At 60.9% G+C, this 16748-nt stretch overlaps 2 protein-coding genes across 2 annotated transcripts; one reads left to right on the plus strand and one right to left on the minus strand.

Moving 5' to 3' along the window:
- The first annotated feature begins 5330 nt into the window (after nucleotides 1-5330).
- EIF4EBP1 (eukaryotic translation initiation factor 4E binding protein 1) lies at nucleotides 5331-9935 on the plus strand. Its single transcript, XM_065856870.2, has 3 exons — nucleotides 5331-5535; nucleotides 8394-8564; nucleotides 9562-9935. Exons 1-3 carry the CDS (start codon nucleotides 5388-5390, stop codon nucleotides 9591-9593), a joined length of 351 nt encoding a protein of 116 aa, XP_065712942.1. The 5' UTR covers nucleotides 5331-5387; the 3' UTR covers nucleotides 9594-9935.
- Nucleotides 9936-13850: 3915 nt separating this feature from the next.
- On the minus strand, nucleotides 13851-16450 carry NODAL (nodal growth differentiation factor). The gene is made up of 3 exons (XM_065856736.2): nucleotides 16180-16450; nucleotides 14991-15772; nucleotides 13851-14913 (listed from the first exon to the last, which is right to left on the minus strand). The coding sequence occupies exons 1-3, from the start codon at nucleotides 16382-16384 to the stop codon at nucleotides 14761-14763; spliced, it is 1140 nt and encodes a 379-aa protein (XP_065712808.1). The 5' UTR covers nucleotides 16385-16450; the 3' UTR covers nucleotides 13851-14760.
- Between the last annotated feature and the right edge of the window lie 298 nt (nucleotides 16451-16748).

The following is a 16748-nucleotide window of genomic DNA, read 5'->3' on the forward strand; positions in this document are numbered from 1 at the left end:
CGGGGATCCGACTGGCCGAGGGGAGGAAGGGAGAGTCCCAGGCATTCGTTCCTCCAAGCAGGGAAGTAACGTGGCTCGGTATCTTTGTCCCAGTTCTACGGCTGTCAAGCTGAAGTGCGGAGACGCTGGGTCTCGCACAGTGCTGACCCCATCCCAGCTGCTCCAGAGCCTCCCCAGAGCCCCCGAGGTGCCCAGACCCCGGTTGTGCGTCCTCTGCCCTCCCATCCTGCCATGGGCTGGGCTGGGCTCTGCCTGCACACGGGGACCAGAGCCAGCCCTGCAGCTGCATGGGTGCAGTGTCCAGCACCCAGGAGGAGCTGAGGCTGGATGGGAGCAGAGGAGACACTGGGCAGCAGCAGGAAAGCATCGGCTTGGCCTCCAGCACCGTTAAACACGGCACGTCCAGGCTCTGCCAAGGCTGAGCAGGGCTGATGCCACACCAGGGTAAAACAGAGGCTCTTTCTAGCTGGGAACTCCGGCCGGCCCCTGGCACGCTGTTTGCGTACCCGCCCTTACAGAACCAGGGATACAAATGAGCAGGAGTCACGGCAGCGCCGCTCCCACTGCTGTCCCTGCCCGCCGCGTCGACCGCGGAGGTGCCGTTCAGCTTTGCGCCACTAAGAGCCCGTGCCAGACCCCTCTTGAGCCAGGCTTGTGTCGCAAAGCTTTGCCCCTCCGTGGAACCCGGAGCCAACTCGTGCTGGCGCAAGTCCCCGGCCCAGAGCAAAGGGCAAGGGCAGGCAGAGGGGTTCACCCCACGCTGTGGCCCAGCCTGTGGCAACCTGAGCGGCCTCTCAAGAGCTACAAAATGATTTATTTATGCAAACTGTCTGGGGAAGCACCCGGGCAGGCTGAGACAGCAGGGTGTGCGGGCAGGACTGTCCCTGCCGAGAGCCACCAAGCCACGTCACCTAAGTCCTGCCAGCCCGGGACCCCCAGCATCCCCATCCACTCCCTGCAGTGCCGTGTGGGGCTGGTGCGACTCAAGGAGCATCATTCCACCCCAAATCACCTCGCTGGGGCGAGGAGGGAGCTCGGGGTTCAGCCAGGCCAGGCGCTGGGCTTTCGGCAGCGGGTCCTGCCCTCCCTTTAATGTCCGCAGCGGTAATTAGTGCGGGGCTCTCTGAACCGAGACTTGAGGAATAGTTTCCATATCGGATCTGCAAATCTTGCTTTGAAGTTGTTTGGGATTATCTGTCATCGTGTTTCCTCGTCAGCACATAAACAGGCTGTGATGGAGCTTTACCCAGCAGGGTACTGCCTGTCCCGGGCAGGCTGGAGGAAGCTGGACATAAACTCTCGGCTCTATAGAAGCTCCGAATGCAAGTGCAGCTCTGGGAGCCGAAGCACCATTGTCAGCTGAGGCACAGGATGGGAAAAATCCGGTGTCAGAACAATAAAAAGTAACAAAAATGTGCAGTTTCACTGAATCTCGTGCAAGATACTGTTTCCAGAGAGTGGCTTAGTCAAGGCGTGCTCAATATCCCGCCGTACCCACAAAGGGAAATCCTCACAGGCGTGTAAAGAGACGCTTTGTGCTTTGCATCTGATGCAGCCGAAAACCCATCCCACGCCTCGTGGCTCCTTTGGGCGGGCAGCCCGTGGCTCAGCACCAGTCCGGTGCGGCGGCGGGGCCGGGACCGGCCGCGGGCTCCCACGGTTCGGGCGGGCGAGCGGCCGTGTCGCAGGCTGACATCCTGTTTTTCGAGCAAAGCTCCTGGGAGCAGACGCGTGGATGATGATGGAAGAGGCAGCGTGTACCCCGGGCACCGGGGTCAGAGCCCGGGGCCGCTGCCGGCGGGGCTGAGGTCACCCAGCCCATGGGTTTTAGCCCGTTCCCAACAAGCTTTGCCCTGCGGACATGCAGCTTTGCTGGGGGAAGTGCTGGTGCCACCCGGGGCAGGGCTGCTGGGGTCGCTTCTCCTTGCCCGGGCACCCCAGGGTGGCTTTGGGGCTGGAGAGGGGGAACCCGGCACGGTGAATGTGTTTTGTGCCCCTCAGGGTGGCGAGCAGCATGGTGTCCCGTCGGAGCGGGGATGGGGGCACGGGTGGGCTGCTGGGACCGATCCTGCCCTGCCCAGCGCTCTCAGCACCGTGAGGCTGTGGTTCATCCCCCAGCTCCGCCAGCCTGCTGAGAATTAGGGAAAGGGACACGCAGATCCTGAAACCCAGCCAGTGTCAAAGGCTGCACTAAAGCAACCTCAGGTCCTTCTCCTGCCCCCAAACCCCTGTGCAATCATGTTTTCAGATCTGAAAAAAGAAAATATCATAACAATGATAAGAAAGCTGTTTTCCTTCCCCCATTGCCGGGGGGAGCCTGCGGCAGCAGTGAGAGCGCTGCCTGCAGCAGTTATTCCCTTTTGCTGGCGTTTTTAGCACACCTCGCAGCAGGGTTTTGTTTCAGACACTTCCCATCGCCCTCCAGCCGCAGGTACCCAGAGAAGCCAGAATCCTTGTGCTGCTGCCGAGACCTGCAAAGGCGTTATGGACATCTTCACAAACCCTTCTCCATTGTTTCTGGTTTTCCCACTGTTATTGCTAAAGAAAAACAGGGTGTGGGGGAAGGAGGGAGAAGTTTGCAATAACAGATTTCACAAAACGGTGTAGAAACCGTAGGGGAAAAATGTCAGCAACAAAAACAACCTCTGAGAGCAGCTGTGCTTCCAGAGGTTCTGAGGAGAGCGGGGCACCTGATGGTGGTTCCCCAGCTCTGCCCGGCCGCAGGTTTGGGTCCAGCCCCGCTTTGGGAGAAAAGGCTGCTGTGGGCTCCGCGGTGGCTCCCATGCCATGGAGGTTATTTTTACCCCACGCATTCCTCCTGACCCCGGTGTTGCTCCGAAACCTCCTTCTTGAGGGAAGCAAATGGGGAAAAGGTTCCTCCTTGCCATCTGCATCCCGGAGCTCCTGCCCGGTGCTGGAGAACCCCAGTCCCTCACCCGGAACCCGGGTCCCCCTGCATGGGCAGGAGGAGGAGGAGGCTGAGCCACTTCCCAGACCCTGGTGTTCAGAGGAAAGCAGAACCGGTGCTGGCAGCCGCCTGAGCACCCATCCTGCTTCCCGCAGGATGCAGCCACGGGGCTGCCGAGGGCAGGGGACCCCGGTGCAGGAATTCAAACCTTAGCTGGGGCTCTGAATGGCAGTGGCGGCTCACCCGGGGGCAGCATGTGGCAAGAGCGGGACCCTGCCGGCTGCTGGGGTGGCAGGCGGACCGAGCCCCCCGAGGTCAGGAAAGGTCCCATGAATATTTCTCTTCCTGACTGGCACGTGGACCTTTTGACTCCCAGGGGTGACCTGGAGCACGAGGAAGGGCAGGGAGGGGACGGTGGGTGCAGAGTGTGAGCCCAGGAACTCTTCACAGGGGTGCATTGTGGGGTGCTGAGCACCCCCAGCAAGGGCCAGCCCCATCCTGTGCCCAGGGGACGGGGACAGCGGGGGCCACGGTCCTGCCCAGCCCTGTCCAGGGCTTTCCTGGCTGTGGACAGGGCAGGATGAGCTTCCCAAGGGCAGGATGGGCTTGTTTACGGGGGCAACGTTTATCTGCACAAGCAGCCCTTGGGCGGGCAGAGTGGATGTGGGTTGGTTGTTATCTCCCCCAGCGATCGGAGGGGAATGTAAACACAGATGGGGTGGAAATGCGGCACAGGGACATCTTCACCGGGGGCCACTGCCACGGGCAGCAGCACCGGGGAGTCACCATCACCCCCTCCTGCGTGGGGCTGGAGATGGGTTCCCCACCCACGGGAGAGCCGGGGTGCAGCTCCCACCCTGGATCCCGCAGACAGGGACGATAGAGATGATGGATGGGGCAAGACAGAAGCCGCCAGTCCCCACTGCCCCGGTGCAGAAGTTTATCCTCCCCTCGCTTTATTTTCTTCCTGTCTCCAGCAACCCCTCTGGTAACGAGCAGCCGGGGAGTATTGGTGGAAGTGCCCGGGGCTGGGCAGGAACTGCCCCTCGCTGCCTGTCCCGGGGCTGCTCTCACGCAGGGGCAGGGGCCGGGGGCAGCGCCATGGGGCTGTTCCACAGGGCAGCCCCGGCTGTCGCACATCCAGGGCAAACTTCAGTGTTTCATGACTTACAAGGCACATTTCACTTCCCGGGAGCCTGCTAAGGGAACAAGTGTTTCACAAAAAGCCACCCCTGCTCTGCTGAAAGTGATTTAGACCATCCCTGGAGACATCCCAGGCCAGGCTGGATGGGCTCCGAGCAACCTGAGCTGGTGATGCTGTCCCTGCTCATGGCAGGGGGGAGCTGGGGGAGCTGGGAAGGTCCCTCAAACCCAGACCATCCTGTGATACGATTCTGTGATGTGATTCTATCCCACAAAGATGTGCCCTTAAACCCTGACCTCCCCCCGGCTCCTTGACCCCGTAATGGTCCATTCTCTGGGCGGAGGAGGAGGAAATGGCCGTGGACCTTGGTATTCGGTGGCAGGACGCCTGGCTGGGTTGGGGGTCACTGCTGATGTCACTCGGCACAGCCGGATGTGTTATTTTCCTGCCCCAGAGCTCAGTAATCGATTCAGCAGCCGGCGCGGGGTGAGGGCTGCCCGGCTGGCACCGCAGCGGCTCCGGAGTCCCGGGGGTCACTGGGGGGCACCGCGCCCTGCCTGGGGTCCCAGGGGTCACTGGGGGGCTTCAGCTTCTCTTCAAATCTGTGATTTTTTAAAGTTCTAAGAAAAAACCTCTTTTCTGTCACTGCCCCGAGGCCCGGGCAGCCCCAGGCAGAGCCGTCCTGCCCGGGGTGCACCCCAGGCCCCCCCGGGGTGCCGGACACCTGTGCAGACGCTGTGTGGTCTCCCCGTTTGCTCTGTCACCCGGAGGTGACAGAACCATTTGGGACGGGGCTCTGCCACCCAGGCGGGCTGACATCTGTCCCCGCGGGGTTCACACCGCGACCACTCGGGACCTCCCACCGCGGCCACCGCGGCTGCAGTCCCCGGGAGGGGGACCCAGGGTGACATGGGGACCCATGGGGTAGGCGGGGGGTCACTAAAAGTGCGAGACACCCCTGGAGGGGCAGCGGGGCTGGGATGTCCGTCGGGAGGAGGCAGCGCTGTCATCATCCCGCTGCGGACCCCGTGGGGTCACTGCAGGGCGCACGACACTGTGGGGACAGGGGGAGCGTGCTGGGGGACAGCGGCCGGCGGGCACAAGGACCCGCCGTGCTCCGGGAACGCCCCGCCCCCTGCCCCGCCCCGCTCAGACCCCGCCCCGACTGAACCAGACCCCGCCCCCTGCCCCGCCCCACTCATGCCCCCACCCCTAGTCAACCAAACCCCGCCCTTCGCCCCGCCCCGCGCTGCATTTCCCGTGTCGCCGTGCGGCGGAAGGGGCGTGGCGTGCGGCGGAAGCGGCGGGCAGGGCGGGAGGGCGGCAGCCGCTGCCATGTCGGGCCGCTGCTGCCAGGGCCAGACCCCGAGTCGCGACATCCCGGGCCCCGGCAAGCGCCTCGCCCTGCCCGACGGCGCCCCGCTGCCGCCCGGCGACTACAGCACCACGCCGGGGGGCACCGTCTTCGGGACCACGCCGGGCGGTGAGCGACGGGCGGGGCCGGGACTGGGCCGCTCCCTCAACGGGGCGAGCGGGACCCCCGGGTGCGGCCCCGGGTTTGCGGGGGAACCGGGCGAGCCCGCGTTCGGGGCGGGGCCCCTGCTGTCCGGGGGTGCGCGGGGCTGTACCCGGTACTGCGTGGGCACCGGGGGGCTCGTACCTGGGCGGGGGTGCAGGGGCTCGGCTGGGGGGCTCCTGCTTTGACTGGGGGTGCATTGGGGGCTGTTCTGCGATCCCCGGGCTGGGCTGTGGGAGCTTGGCCGGTACTGGGGGGCTGCCCCTGCCCAGGGGTCTGTGCGAGGAGCGGAACAGCAGCCGGTGGTTCCGTGGTTCCCTCTGGAGGCCCGGGAGCTGTGCTGTCCCTGGGGGCTTTGGTGCTCCATTAATCAGAATAGACCGCGGGATCAGTTACGCTTGCTGCCTGCTCGGCGCAGATAACAGGGGTGCAGGTGCCCAACCTGGGAGCTTTGCGTTTTATCTCGGCTGAAGTGTCCCTGTCCCCGTGCTGCAGCAGGGACGCCGCGTGCAAAGCTCCATAAAGGGCTTGTCCGTCGAGAGGGTTTGTGTCCGTGTCCCCGTCGCCTGCCCGAGTGTCTGCTTATCTCGAGAGTTTGGCTGTTGGGACAAGCGGCTGCTGTCGAGCTGATGACCCCGGCACGTGTGTGTGTCTGCAGCTCCTGCTCATCAGCGCTCCAAGATAATTTTCTCTGTAATTTTAAGTTTTTTCTTTTCCCCCCGTTCTGCTACATAAGAGATCAGTGTGAGCAGCAGGGGTGATGAAACTGTACTTGAAGTTCAGTCAAAAGAACAAACTAAGTGGGAGTCGGTAGGTGTTTTGTTCGTCCCTCACTCCTCCCCATCTTTACAATGTGTTTCGTGGGTTAAAATTTGGAGTGAAGAGGGAAGTCAGCATTGCTGACTCACTTGTTTTTTTGTGCGTCTGTACAGAAAAGCTTTGCTTGGGGAACTGAAGTTCTCCTGTTGTTTTTGCCATATGTTCTCTCTGCTCTGAAAGCAGCGAATAACTGGAGCACTTAAACAGCACTTGCGGTAATTATGCTGCGGTAGATAGGACTTTCTCAGCTGTGTTCAAAGCTCTGAGTAACAGAATAGAAACGAACAATTAGCAGCGCTGCTCAGCCTAATGAGCTTCCTGGGATTACCGTCAGTCTTTGGGGAGTTAATGAACGTCTGGAGCCGCAGGAGCTGTGCAGCCGGTGTCCGTCACAGCCGGTGTCTGTCACAGGGCGTGCGCACCTGGCACAGCCCGCGGGGCGCTGGTGACCCGGAGCTGCTGGCTGGTCCCCTTTGGTGGTCAATTTGGGGCTATCTTTGGGAGGAAAGGGAAGAGGGGTTGCACCAGTTGCTTCCTCAAACCCTTGTATTAATATTTCAACCCAATGAGCCAAACTCACCCCAACTTCCTAAGCTGCACAGCAGAGGCACTAGGGGTGCTGGGGCCATGGCACAAGCGGGGCGGGGGGGTGTTGGCTTTGCTGCTAATTATCCTCCCCAAAACAGGAGGAAAACGGCTACATGCTCGTGAGGAGCCCATTTATGGCCGGGCCGTGCCGCCGCGGGGTGTTTGCTTTCTGAGCTCAGGCATGTGACCGCGCCAGGAACGTGACCCAGGCAGGGAAGCTCTGGTCCCCCTGAACTGTGCTCCCGGTACTCGGTACATGAGCTGCGGTTCCAGGAAACCCCGTCCTCGCCCCCGGGAGCCTCCCGGGAATGCAGCGCTGAGTCCCAGCGAGCTGCTGCCCCGTCCCGCCTCCTCGCGCCCCGCCAGCTGCCAGCGCGCTCGGCTCGCGCTGGGGCTCCCCTTGCAGCTACAGGAACAACTCGGGTCCACAGTCTTCCAGGAAAAGGTCCCCGTTGTTTTGAGAACTCATGAGCAGAACGTTTTTGAAACGTGACACCCAGTACATTATTTTATAGCCACGCTTCAAAATAAACTGAGTTTAATGTTCCCGAACAGATGCTAATCACAGCTTGTTTGCCTGCACGTGTGAACTTTAACTACACATTTTTCAGGGAGTACACAAGGAGGAGTTGAGTCTCCCTCTTGCTGGAACAGGAACAGAGCAGAAAGGGCCTGAAACAGAGATGAGGTTTGCAGGAAAAAGTGTTTTCCAGTACTTTCTGGGTTAAGGCCGCGGTCTGTTTGGAGGGATTCCTTTTCTGTGTGGTGTTTGAGCCTTTTCCAGCACAATTCCTTTATAAGGAACAGGCTGTTCAGTCCAGCGGTGTTCCTAGAAGTGCGTGCCTGGGGCCGTGCTCTGCTAACGGATGGAGCAGACGGCACCCGCAGCTCTCGGCTGTGGAGCTGTGTGTAAGGTACACGTCACCACACCGGGCGGTTTGCAAAGGCAACCGCCAGCGCTCGGTGACACGGAGGCGCTGCCAGGCCCCGCACCGCATGTGTCAACTTGTCTGTCCACGGTTCTCAGCTCAGAAAAGCCTGTTATGTTCATAAGTGGAAATTACAGTCAATTATCAGTTTCCCTGGAGTGTTGTTGTGCCCTTGAGTTAGGCAGAAGGGGCTGAATCTGTGGCATGCAGCACCGGTCTGGGTTTGGGACCTTGTACTCTCCCCGTGCAGCAGAGGGGGAGCGTTGGCTCTTACATGGGTACCTGATGCTTTCACACCTTTTTTGGCAAATAGTGCTGGTGGTGTCTGGCTTTGGGGCAGCACAAAACGAGCAGAAGGAGTGCTGAACAACAGGTATCGGTTTAAACGTGACTGCTGCTGCTGTGTTGCACGTGGAGCTGTGAGCGTAGCCCTGCTGTGTTCCATGTGTCAAAACGCTAAAACCTGACGGCGTTCTTGTCTCCCCTCAGGTACCAGGATTATTTATGACCGTAAATTCTTGATGGAGTGCCGCAACTCTCCGGTTGCCAAAACCCCACCTTCCCACCTTCCGGACATTCCAGGTGTCACCAGCCCTAGCACGGAGGAGCTGAAGATCGAGAACAACCACGTCCAAAACTGCGAGGAGAAAGTGAGCGCAGGTGAGGGCACGTGAAACCCAGGGCGGTGCTCTGCTGGCTCCTCAGGGGAGGGATTTTCAATTAGTTCAGTGTAATTGGTCAAAGTGACTCTGTTCTCAGTAATGTAGCGTTTGGGACGCTGCTCTTGGGTCGCTAGTCCTGTGGTGAGAGCGGGCGCAGCTGTCGCTGCCTCTCTGCATCCTGGGCCATCCTGCAGCTGCTTTGCATTTCTAACAAAGATTAGATTACAACTCGGAGCAGCATTTCTTCGAGCTTTTTAATATTGGCCTGAGTTTTAAATTCCTTCTGACTTTTTGTTTGGCACAGAGGCTTCCGGTGTACAAGTGATTTAATTAAAGGTGCTGTAGCAAAATGAGCAATTATCACTCTTGAACAGGTTTATTTTAAGTATGTGGCATCCCTTCTCAAAGCAAACCTAGAACTACTAAGCACAATTTTTTATCTTCCCTCTGAAAATAAAGATCCAAGTGCTTATGAGCTGGCTCCGATGCTCGCTCTAAGCACAATCTTTCCAGAGTCAGTATTGCCTCGTGGTTTTGGTGCAGCGGTTGTGAGCTGTGGCGGCGGGCTGGATGTGACCCGGCTGTGCGGGTCCTGGGGGCGGCTCCGCGCTGTGTGCATGGCTGTCCTGTCACACTGTGGTGACAACTGGACCCGCGACAAGCTACAAAACGTGTGTGTGTGTCTCTGCTAACTGGAGTTTGTACCTGTAGTTGCCATCCATGTTATTTACATTCCTTTTGATAGTACAAGGAAATCCACGGTAGAATACCTGTTTGTAAAGGGTGTGTCCTGTACTGCTCGTCTACCTGTAAGATCCCACTATGGACAACATCCACATTTTGCTTGGACAAGGTGGTTTTCATCGATGCCTCAGTGCAGATTAAGTCCAAACGGCTGCGTTTCTGAAGCACAGCCGGCTATTTCTTCACTAAAGTATTCGATATTTAATGTGAAGCTTGGAGGACTCACTTGTGCCATTTGTCCCTCTCAACAGGCGAGGAGGAGCAGTTTGACATGGACATCTAAAGCGTGTGCCCTGAGAGTGCTCATCCAGTTTAGAACCAGGACCTCGTCTTGAGGATTCCCACCAGCCAGGCCTAAGATTAAACCGCGCCTTGAGTGCCTTCCTGCGTCCCGGGCGGGCGGCGTGTCCTGCGAGCAGAGCGCGTCCTGTCCCGGACCGGTGCGGATCCCGCGCTGCCGATGACGGGCCTGGGAGTGCCGGAGCAGACACTCTCAACCATTGCGTTTGTTTCCAGTTTTATGCCTTTGTTAATCATTTTAATACTGTAAAAGTTACAGAAATGCGACATAAGGGAGAAATAAAAATCGTTTTGAGTCTCCTGGTATGGAGATCGATGCAATAAATGCGGCTTCTGTCCCTCATTCTTCCCAGCAAGAAACCACCAGCTTGTTCTGGGAAAATCGATGGGGGGTAGGCTCGAGATAAGCACCGCGCTCGTGGGGTTTCCCTCGAAGTGAACGGCTGAGGTGCCTGGGCCCTCTGTGTGTCCCACGTGTGGTGGTGGCATCTCCAAGAATGCGAATCAGGACACGGCCCAAACCCCACGCTTCCTAAAAGACAATGAGTGTCTGAACCAGCCTCGGTAGATAGCGTTTGAACATCTGCTAATTAAGCTAAATTGTGACATTATGATATGCAAACCTTTAATAATGAGTAACAGAAGGAACAGAGACAAAGCAATTGCTGCAGATAAACTTGCGCTTTTTTTAAGATAAGATTTAGCGTTTCTCTGGAACCTTAATGGGGACGGATGTGAATTTATTGCCCTGGGGTGTCACTTTGTCGGTCTTGCGGCCGTTCAGCTCCCCGCGTCCTGCTCTGCTCACAACCAGCTCCGTTTTGGGGAGGCAACACAAGACTCGGGTTTAAGAAAACTCACTCTGGTGTGAATTTGTCCAGCTTTGGGGAGGCTGGAAGAGCCGCGACAGACCTGGGTGCTGTTTGCAGTGTCAGTGGGTGCTGAGCGCTGGGCCCTGCGATCTGGCACTCGCTTTGTGCCAGGGAAGATTTGGGGGTGACCCCGGCTGACCCGGCCAGCAGGACCGTCCCCTCTGCACATCCAGGCACGTCTCTGGGGAGAAACAAGCCCATTTCAGCCTTGCTGCTGCTTATTTCTGTGAGTTTCTGGCCCAGACGCGAACGGGAGCCTCGTGGTGAGGGGTTTTTATGTCGGTACGAAAGCTACTGCCTGTTTTTTTTCTCTTTTCGAGTGTCAGCTCCTGCAAGCGCTGCTTTTAAATTCCGTTCCCTCCCGCCCCCCTGCTAGAGGGTAACAAGTGTTTAGGTGTTAAGTATTTCGTCCGTGCCCGCGCCAGCTTTGCATCGGTATCTGCGTGCTTATGTAGATCCGGGAGCATCAAAGCACCAGGTGCCTCCGCAAGCAATTCCTGGCCGATAATTCGGAGAGACGGTGAACACCCCGCCAAGCACCGGCCAGGTGTGGGGGTGCGGAGGGTCAGGGCTCCCGCTGGCTTCCCGGAGCGGGGCCCCCGGGCCACGGGCACGCAGGGGACAGAGCGAGTGACGCGGTGACGTTCTGTCGGCTCTGGTGCAATTTGTCCCAAGCCTTGGGCCTCTGCTGCGCCCGTGGTGTCGCTGTGTGGTCTCAGCACCCCCTGCTCCTGTTCTCCCATCTCTACCCCCTCCTCACACCCCCGGTGCTGCATCCTTCAGCACATTTTCGGATCCTTTCCCTTGTGCGTTCGCGTTTCCAGCGCTCTGAGCTCGCTTAAGCCCCGTAAGGAGCGGCTCAGCCTTGCCAGGGGAGCAGGCTTAGTATTTGTTGGTGGATGAGACAGGAGGAATGTGTCCCCGAGCGAGACATTTGTACCCGAGCCTGAGGAAAGCGCGGATACTCGATTTTCACTGTCCGTACCCTGGGCGCACTCCCCTGCACATCGCCCGTCCTGGTCACGTCACCGCTTACAAATACAACAGCTTTTTCTGACAGCGGGTGTTTTAATAGGAAATGTTCATAGACATAGTGTGGATGATTTCATTTCATCTTGACTGAGAGCTTTGTTCGCCTAAATTATGGATGTTGGGGTCATTGTTGGGATAGGGTTTTTGTGCCTTGGTGATGGTGGTTTGATATCCGCACCTCTGGGATACTCAAACCCGCCGGGACGCGATCCCGGGTGACGTGCCGCAGGTGACGCTGCTTTGGCGGGGGCTGGACGGGGTGATCTCCGGAGGTCCCGGCAGCCCTGCGTCCCTGCGGTCCCTGTGGAGCAGGGTTTGTTCCAGGAGGAGCCGCTTTGCCGCGGGCCGGGCCCGGCGGTGCTGGCTGCGGCGCGGCCGCCCTGGCGCGTGGGTGGCTGCCACATGGCCGCGGTCTCCGGGGAGGTCTGAGGGACAAGTGTTGGCTTTGCCGGTCCATTTTCTGTCCCTGCCCCTTTTTGTCTCGAGCAGCGCTCACAGTGTCCCCGTGTCCTGCTCCGTGTCCTGGTCACGGGACAAACAACACCCGCCTGACCCAGCTTGTGCCTCAGTCCACCGTTTGTGCAAATATTACCCTGGGCCTTTGATAAGCCCATGGGCAGGCAGCGCTCCCATAAAACCACGGGCACGTTCTGTGCCAGAAAACCTGCCCTACCCTGGGAAGGCTCTGTCCTTCCCACACCAATGTGTGCGGTGCTACAGCCCAGCCAGCCCTTCCAAAAGTGGGGACCGTGCCAGCTCCCCACCACCAGGTGTTCCTCCCGCAAGTGCTCAGGGCAGAGCTCCTGCTCTGCAGCAGCACCCCACTGAGAAAATGGGGCAAAACCGGGTCGCTCCTGCTCAGGCAAAGCTCACAAGAGCATCCGGGATGGCCAGCGCGGGGTCTGGCCGTGTGTGCCCCCTGGACCATTCCCTGCCCGTGCAGCGGGACTGGGCCAAACCCCCTGTCCCGTTCCTGCCATCCCAGCACCCGCAACCCCTGTGTCCCATTCCTGCCATCCCAGCGCCTGTGACACCCCTGTACTGTTCCTGCCATCCCAATGCCCACAACCCCTGTGTCCCGTTCCTGCCATCCCAGCGCCTGTGACACCCCTGTACCGTTCCTGCCATCCCAGCACCTGTGCAGCACCCCTGCCCAGCAGCCACTGGCCCCGGGGTGCTGGAGGGTCCCACTGATCACTGGGAAGGTGACCAGCAGGGAGCTGGCGATGCTGGCAGGGGGACAGGACCCCCACCAGGCTGGAGCTGTCCCCCGGGTTTATTGCCCTGCATGTCTGGGCTCCCTCTGTCCCGCAGCTGATGTGTATTGGGGCAGGAGAGGGGCCAGAGCTCTGCTCACACGTTAGGTCCCTGCTCGCAGCCCAAGCCTTGCAAAGCCTGGCTCGCTAGCAGATACTTCACCCAAGCACTGCAGTTCAGCTTTATTGTCACCGTCCGCACTTTGATGTTTTCCTTACAGCCCTGGAATCTCAGACTTTATTTTTCCACCCCACTCTTCCCAGGGAAGCGCCGTCTGCTCCCCCTCCGCCCCATGACAACTTCAGAACCGGCTGCTGGCGTTGAGACAGGCTTGATGGAGGGGCAGAGATGGCCGAGATACAGCTCCCAGCGCGGCTGGTGGACACGGGGGGCTGGGGAGGCCGAGGGGCGTCCCACGGGGGACAAGGAGCTGGTGAACGTGCGAGGGTGAAGCGCCCTGGCCGGGGCGACAGCGGGTTTGGGGGGGAGCAGCAAACCTGCGGAGGGGAAAAATCAACTGTATTTCATGGAGCTCAGATGTGCAGGTTCGGCACGGGTCCGTGTCCTGCCGGGGTGACCCCGGGCCCCTGCCCGCCCTTGACAGCTCCGCAAATGACCCTCTAATGACGGGCCGGGCCCCGTGTGAATCTGCGAGCAGGGGCGGGGGGGAACCAGACGCGCTTTGTTTACCCGCCGCCCGGGATGTGGATTGGGATGATGGGGCTGGGCTGGATGTGGACTGGGGGCCGCTGGTCCCAGGAGGGGAGGGCTGGGGATGTCCCGTCCCGCCGCGGGCGGCCGGGGACAGCAGCGGGTCCCCACGCGCGTGCGTGTCCCCACCCACGGGCAGCGGCGAGCCCGGGGGAGCCCAGACCCACGGCCATGGGGTGGGAGCGGCCAGACCCAGCGGTCACCCCCGCTGACCCAGAGGGAGCGTCTGTCCCCTCAGGGCTGGCAGTTGGGGACACGGTCACCCCGGGGACACGGTCACCCGCGGGCATCGCGTGGGGCTGCAGCTCCCCACTCTGGCCCCATGCTGTGGCACAAACGGGCCGTGGAAATCAGAAGAGTCTACCAGGTGTTTTTAACATGTAGAGTTTATTCATGCATTATACAACCACGACCCTTTCGCTGCCGCCCCATCCAGCGAGTGGTGGAAAAGCTTGGAGCAAACCCGTGTTTTACAGAGCCAAGATGTTCAGGGTGGGCTGGGGGGCTCAGACCCACCGAGACCCACCCCAGGGTGCCTTATTCCCAGGGGCACCTCCCCTGCCCGTGCAAACCCCCTCTGGCTCCGGGAGATGCTTTGGGGAGGGATGCGGGAGCCCCGTTTTCTGCATCACTCCCAGCATCCTGGGTGTAGAGATGGAGGCCCCATCTGCTGCTGCCCACGTGGCGCTGTGGCTGGGAGCTCTGGACACTGACCTGACACATTAACTCAGCTTCATTGTGATATAAATCTGGTAGCATTTTAATAGAAACATAACAAAAATCTTAAGAGAAATGCCAAAACCCTGGGCGAGATTGAAAATCCCAGTGGTGCAGATGCTCAGCATGGCCATGCACCACTGCTGCAGCGCTTGCAGCTGCCAGCAATACCTGTTGCCGCAAAAAGAGCGTCACTGTAGGCAGCACACGGTGGCACGGAGAGATGCTGCCGTGCTCCAGCCCTGCGCCCCGGCTCCTGCCCCCGCGGAGCAGCACAGCCCCGCTGCCCCGGCACACAGCGGCTGCCAGCGCCGCGGCTCCCGGCTAAACGCAGCCGCCGGGCACCCAGCACCCCGGATCTGTCCGTGCACTGCACTGCAGGGTTGCCAGCACCCGGCACCCCGCTCCTTCTTCCCTGGCACAGCCAGACCTTCCCCAGCCCACCGGCATGTGGAGCTGACGGGGGCTCAGTGATGCCCCAGTCTGTGTGTTGGTCATGGGTGGGGTGGCCAGTCCGCGGGGACACTTTCTGGGCAGAGACGTGCCCCTTCGGAGCTGCCCTCAGTTGCAGCCGCACTCCTCGATGATCATGTCCTCGTGGTGGCGGACGACGATTTCGCCCTTCTCGTAGTAGAGCATGGAGAGGGGACTCATCCTGACCGGGGAGCAGGCGGGACAGGGCACCTGGTTGGGCTTGTAGAGCTGCAGCAAACTCTGTGGGAAGGAAAAGGCGTCACCCGCTGCCGTGGGCTGGCAGGGCTGGGGTGAAGGGGGCAGCGGGTCCCTCTTACCTGTATGTAGGCGTGGTTGGTGGGCTTGAAGGTCTCGTCCACAGGTGACGGGCACTGCCCTTCACACCGGTACGCGTTGTACTTCTTGGGGTACACGATCCAGCTGCCCCAGCCAGTCTGCTCGAAATCCACCATCATGTCCACCCTCCTGCACAAGGTCCTGCTCTCCTCCCCGGGGACGGCGGCGACGTCACTCACTTTGATCCTTTGCTTCTCCTTCTTGTTCCTGCGGTGCCGCCGGGTCCCGGTGCCCTGGGAGCCGCTGTCGCGCATGACGTGCTTGGAGGTCTCTGCTGTCCGGATGAGGCTGTGGTCTCCTGGAGACTTGTCCTTGGAGAAGACGAGCAGCAGGACTCTGTCCATCATGTCCTGGGGCAGGGCTGGCTCCCTGGGACCAGCGTCACTCAGGATGGGCAAGTGTGTCGCGGTGGTGGTCAGGGTGGCTGATCCATTTGCTTCCCACCGCTCCTGCCCCATTGGACTGTGGTGCCCAGGGGCCACTCTTTGGTGGAGCCAGGATCGGAGCAGGCTGGAGACCTCGAACACCGTCCAGGAGGCCTGGGTGGATGAGGGGCTGCCGGTCACGGTGCCCAGGAAGAGCTGGTGGGCGCAGGTCCCGCCGCCCCGGCACCGCCGGCTGTGGTAGATGTCCAGGGAGACGCTGTGGGCTGGGGAGAGGCCGGACAGGCGGACGTGGAGCTCGGCCAGATTCACCTCCTGGTTGCCGGAGAGGGAGGACATGTCGAAGGAAAGCGCCCAGCGGGAGCCGTTCTGCAGCGAGCCTGAAAGCCAAGGGGCACGGTGAGGGCACCTGCTCTGCCGGGAGCGCCGGTGCCAGACGGGACCGTGTCCTTGCGCACTGCCGGGACACGGTCCCTGCCGCGGGAGCCCGAGGGTGTACAGAAAGCAGCTGGATCCACCCCAAGAGCCAGCGAGAGCCTCCCAGCATGGTGCCCTGGCCGCTGGGGACAGGGGTGCTCGGGGATGGGGCGTGAGGGAGCAGTGCCGGTCCCAGGACAGGGATGCTCGGGGCCGGTGCGGTCCCGGGGACAGGGCCGGTCCCAGGACAGGGATGCTCGGGAAAGCTGCGGGTGCCGGTCCCAGGGAAAAGGATGCTCGGGGGCAGTGCCGGTGCCAGGGACAGTGCCGGTGCCAGGACAGGGGTTCCCGGGGCCGCGGCCCCACTCACCGTGCGGGGAGAGGCTGAAGGCGGCGGCGGCGGCGGCGCGGAGCGGGGCGGGCGGAGCGCGGAGCAGCTGCAGCATCAGCGGGGGGCAGCGCGGCGGGGCGCGGGTGGGGGCGCGGGTGGGTGCGCGGGTGGGTGCGCAGCCCAGGCAGAGCAGGGCGAGGGCGCAGAGCGCCAGCGCGGGCGCGGAGCGCAGCGGGACCCGCATGGCTGGAGCGGCCGCCCGCAGCCGCCCTATTTGTACCGCAGCCCCGAGCGCCGCCCCGGGCGGCCCCGCAGCCCCCTCCCCGCCACCCTCACCCCCTCCCCTCTTCTCCCCGTCCCTCTTGCCAAGCCTTCATCCGCAGCCCCGTCCCTCTCCCCGTCCCTATCTCCACTCTCCCTGTCCTCCACCCCCTATTTGCCCCGCATCCTGTCCCATTTCCATCTCTCCTGTTCCTCCCATTCTCCCTCGCTCCTTTTTCCCATTTTTCCCTCCCTGCCTCCAGCCCTGTCCACCCCCATCTCATCCCTCCACCTCTCCATATCTCCAGCTCCACATCCCTACTCCTCCTCCTCCTCCTCCCCATCCC

Source organism: Patagioenas fasciata, chromosome 26 (assembly GCF_037038585.1).
Source record: "Patagioenas fasciata isolate bPatFas1 chromosome 26, bPatFas1.hap1, whole genome shotgun sequence".
In the NCBI taxonomy this organism is placed as follows: Eukaryota; Metazoa; Chordata; class Aves; order Columbiformes; family Columbidae; genus Patagioenas; species Patagioenas fasciata.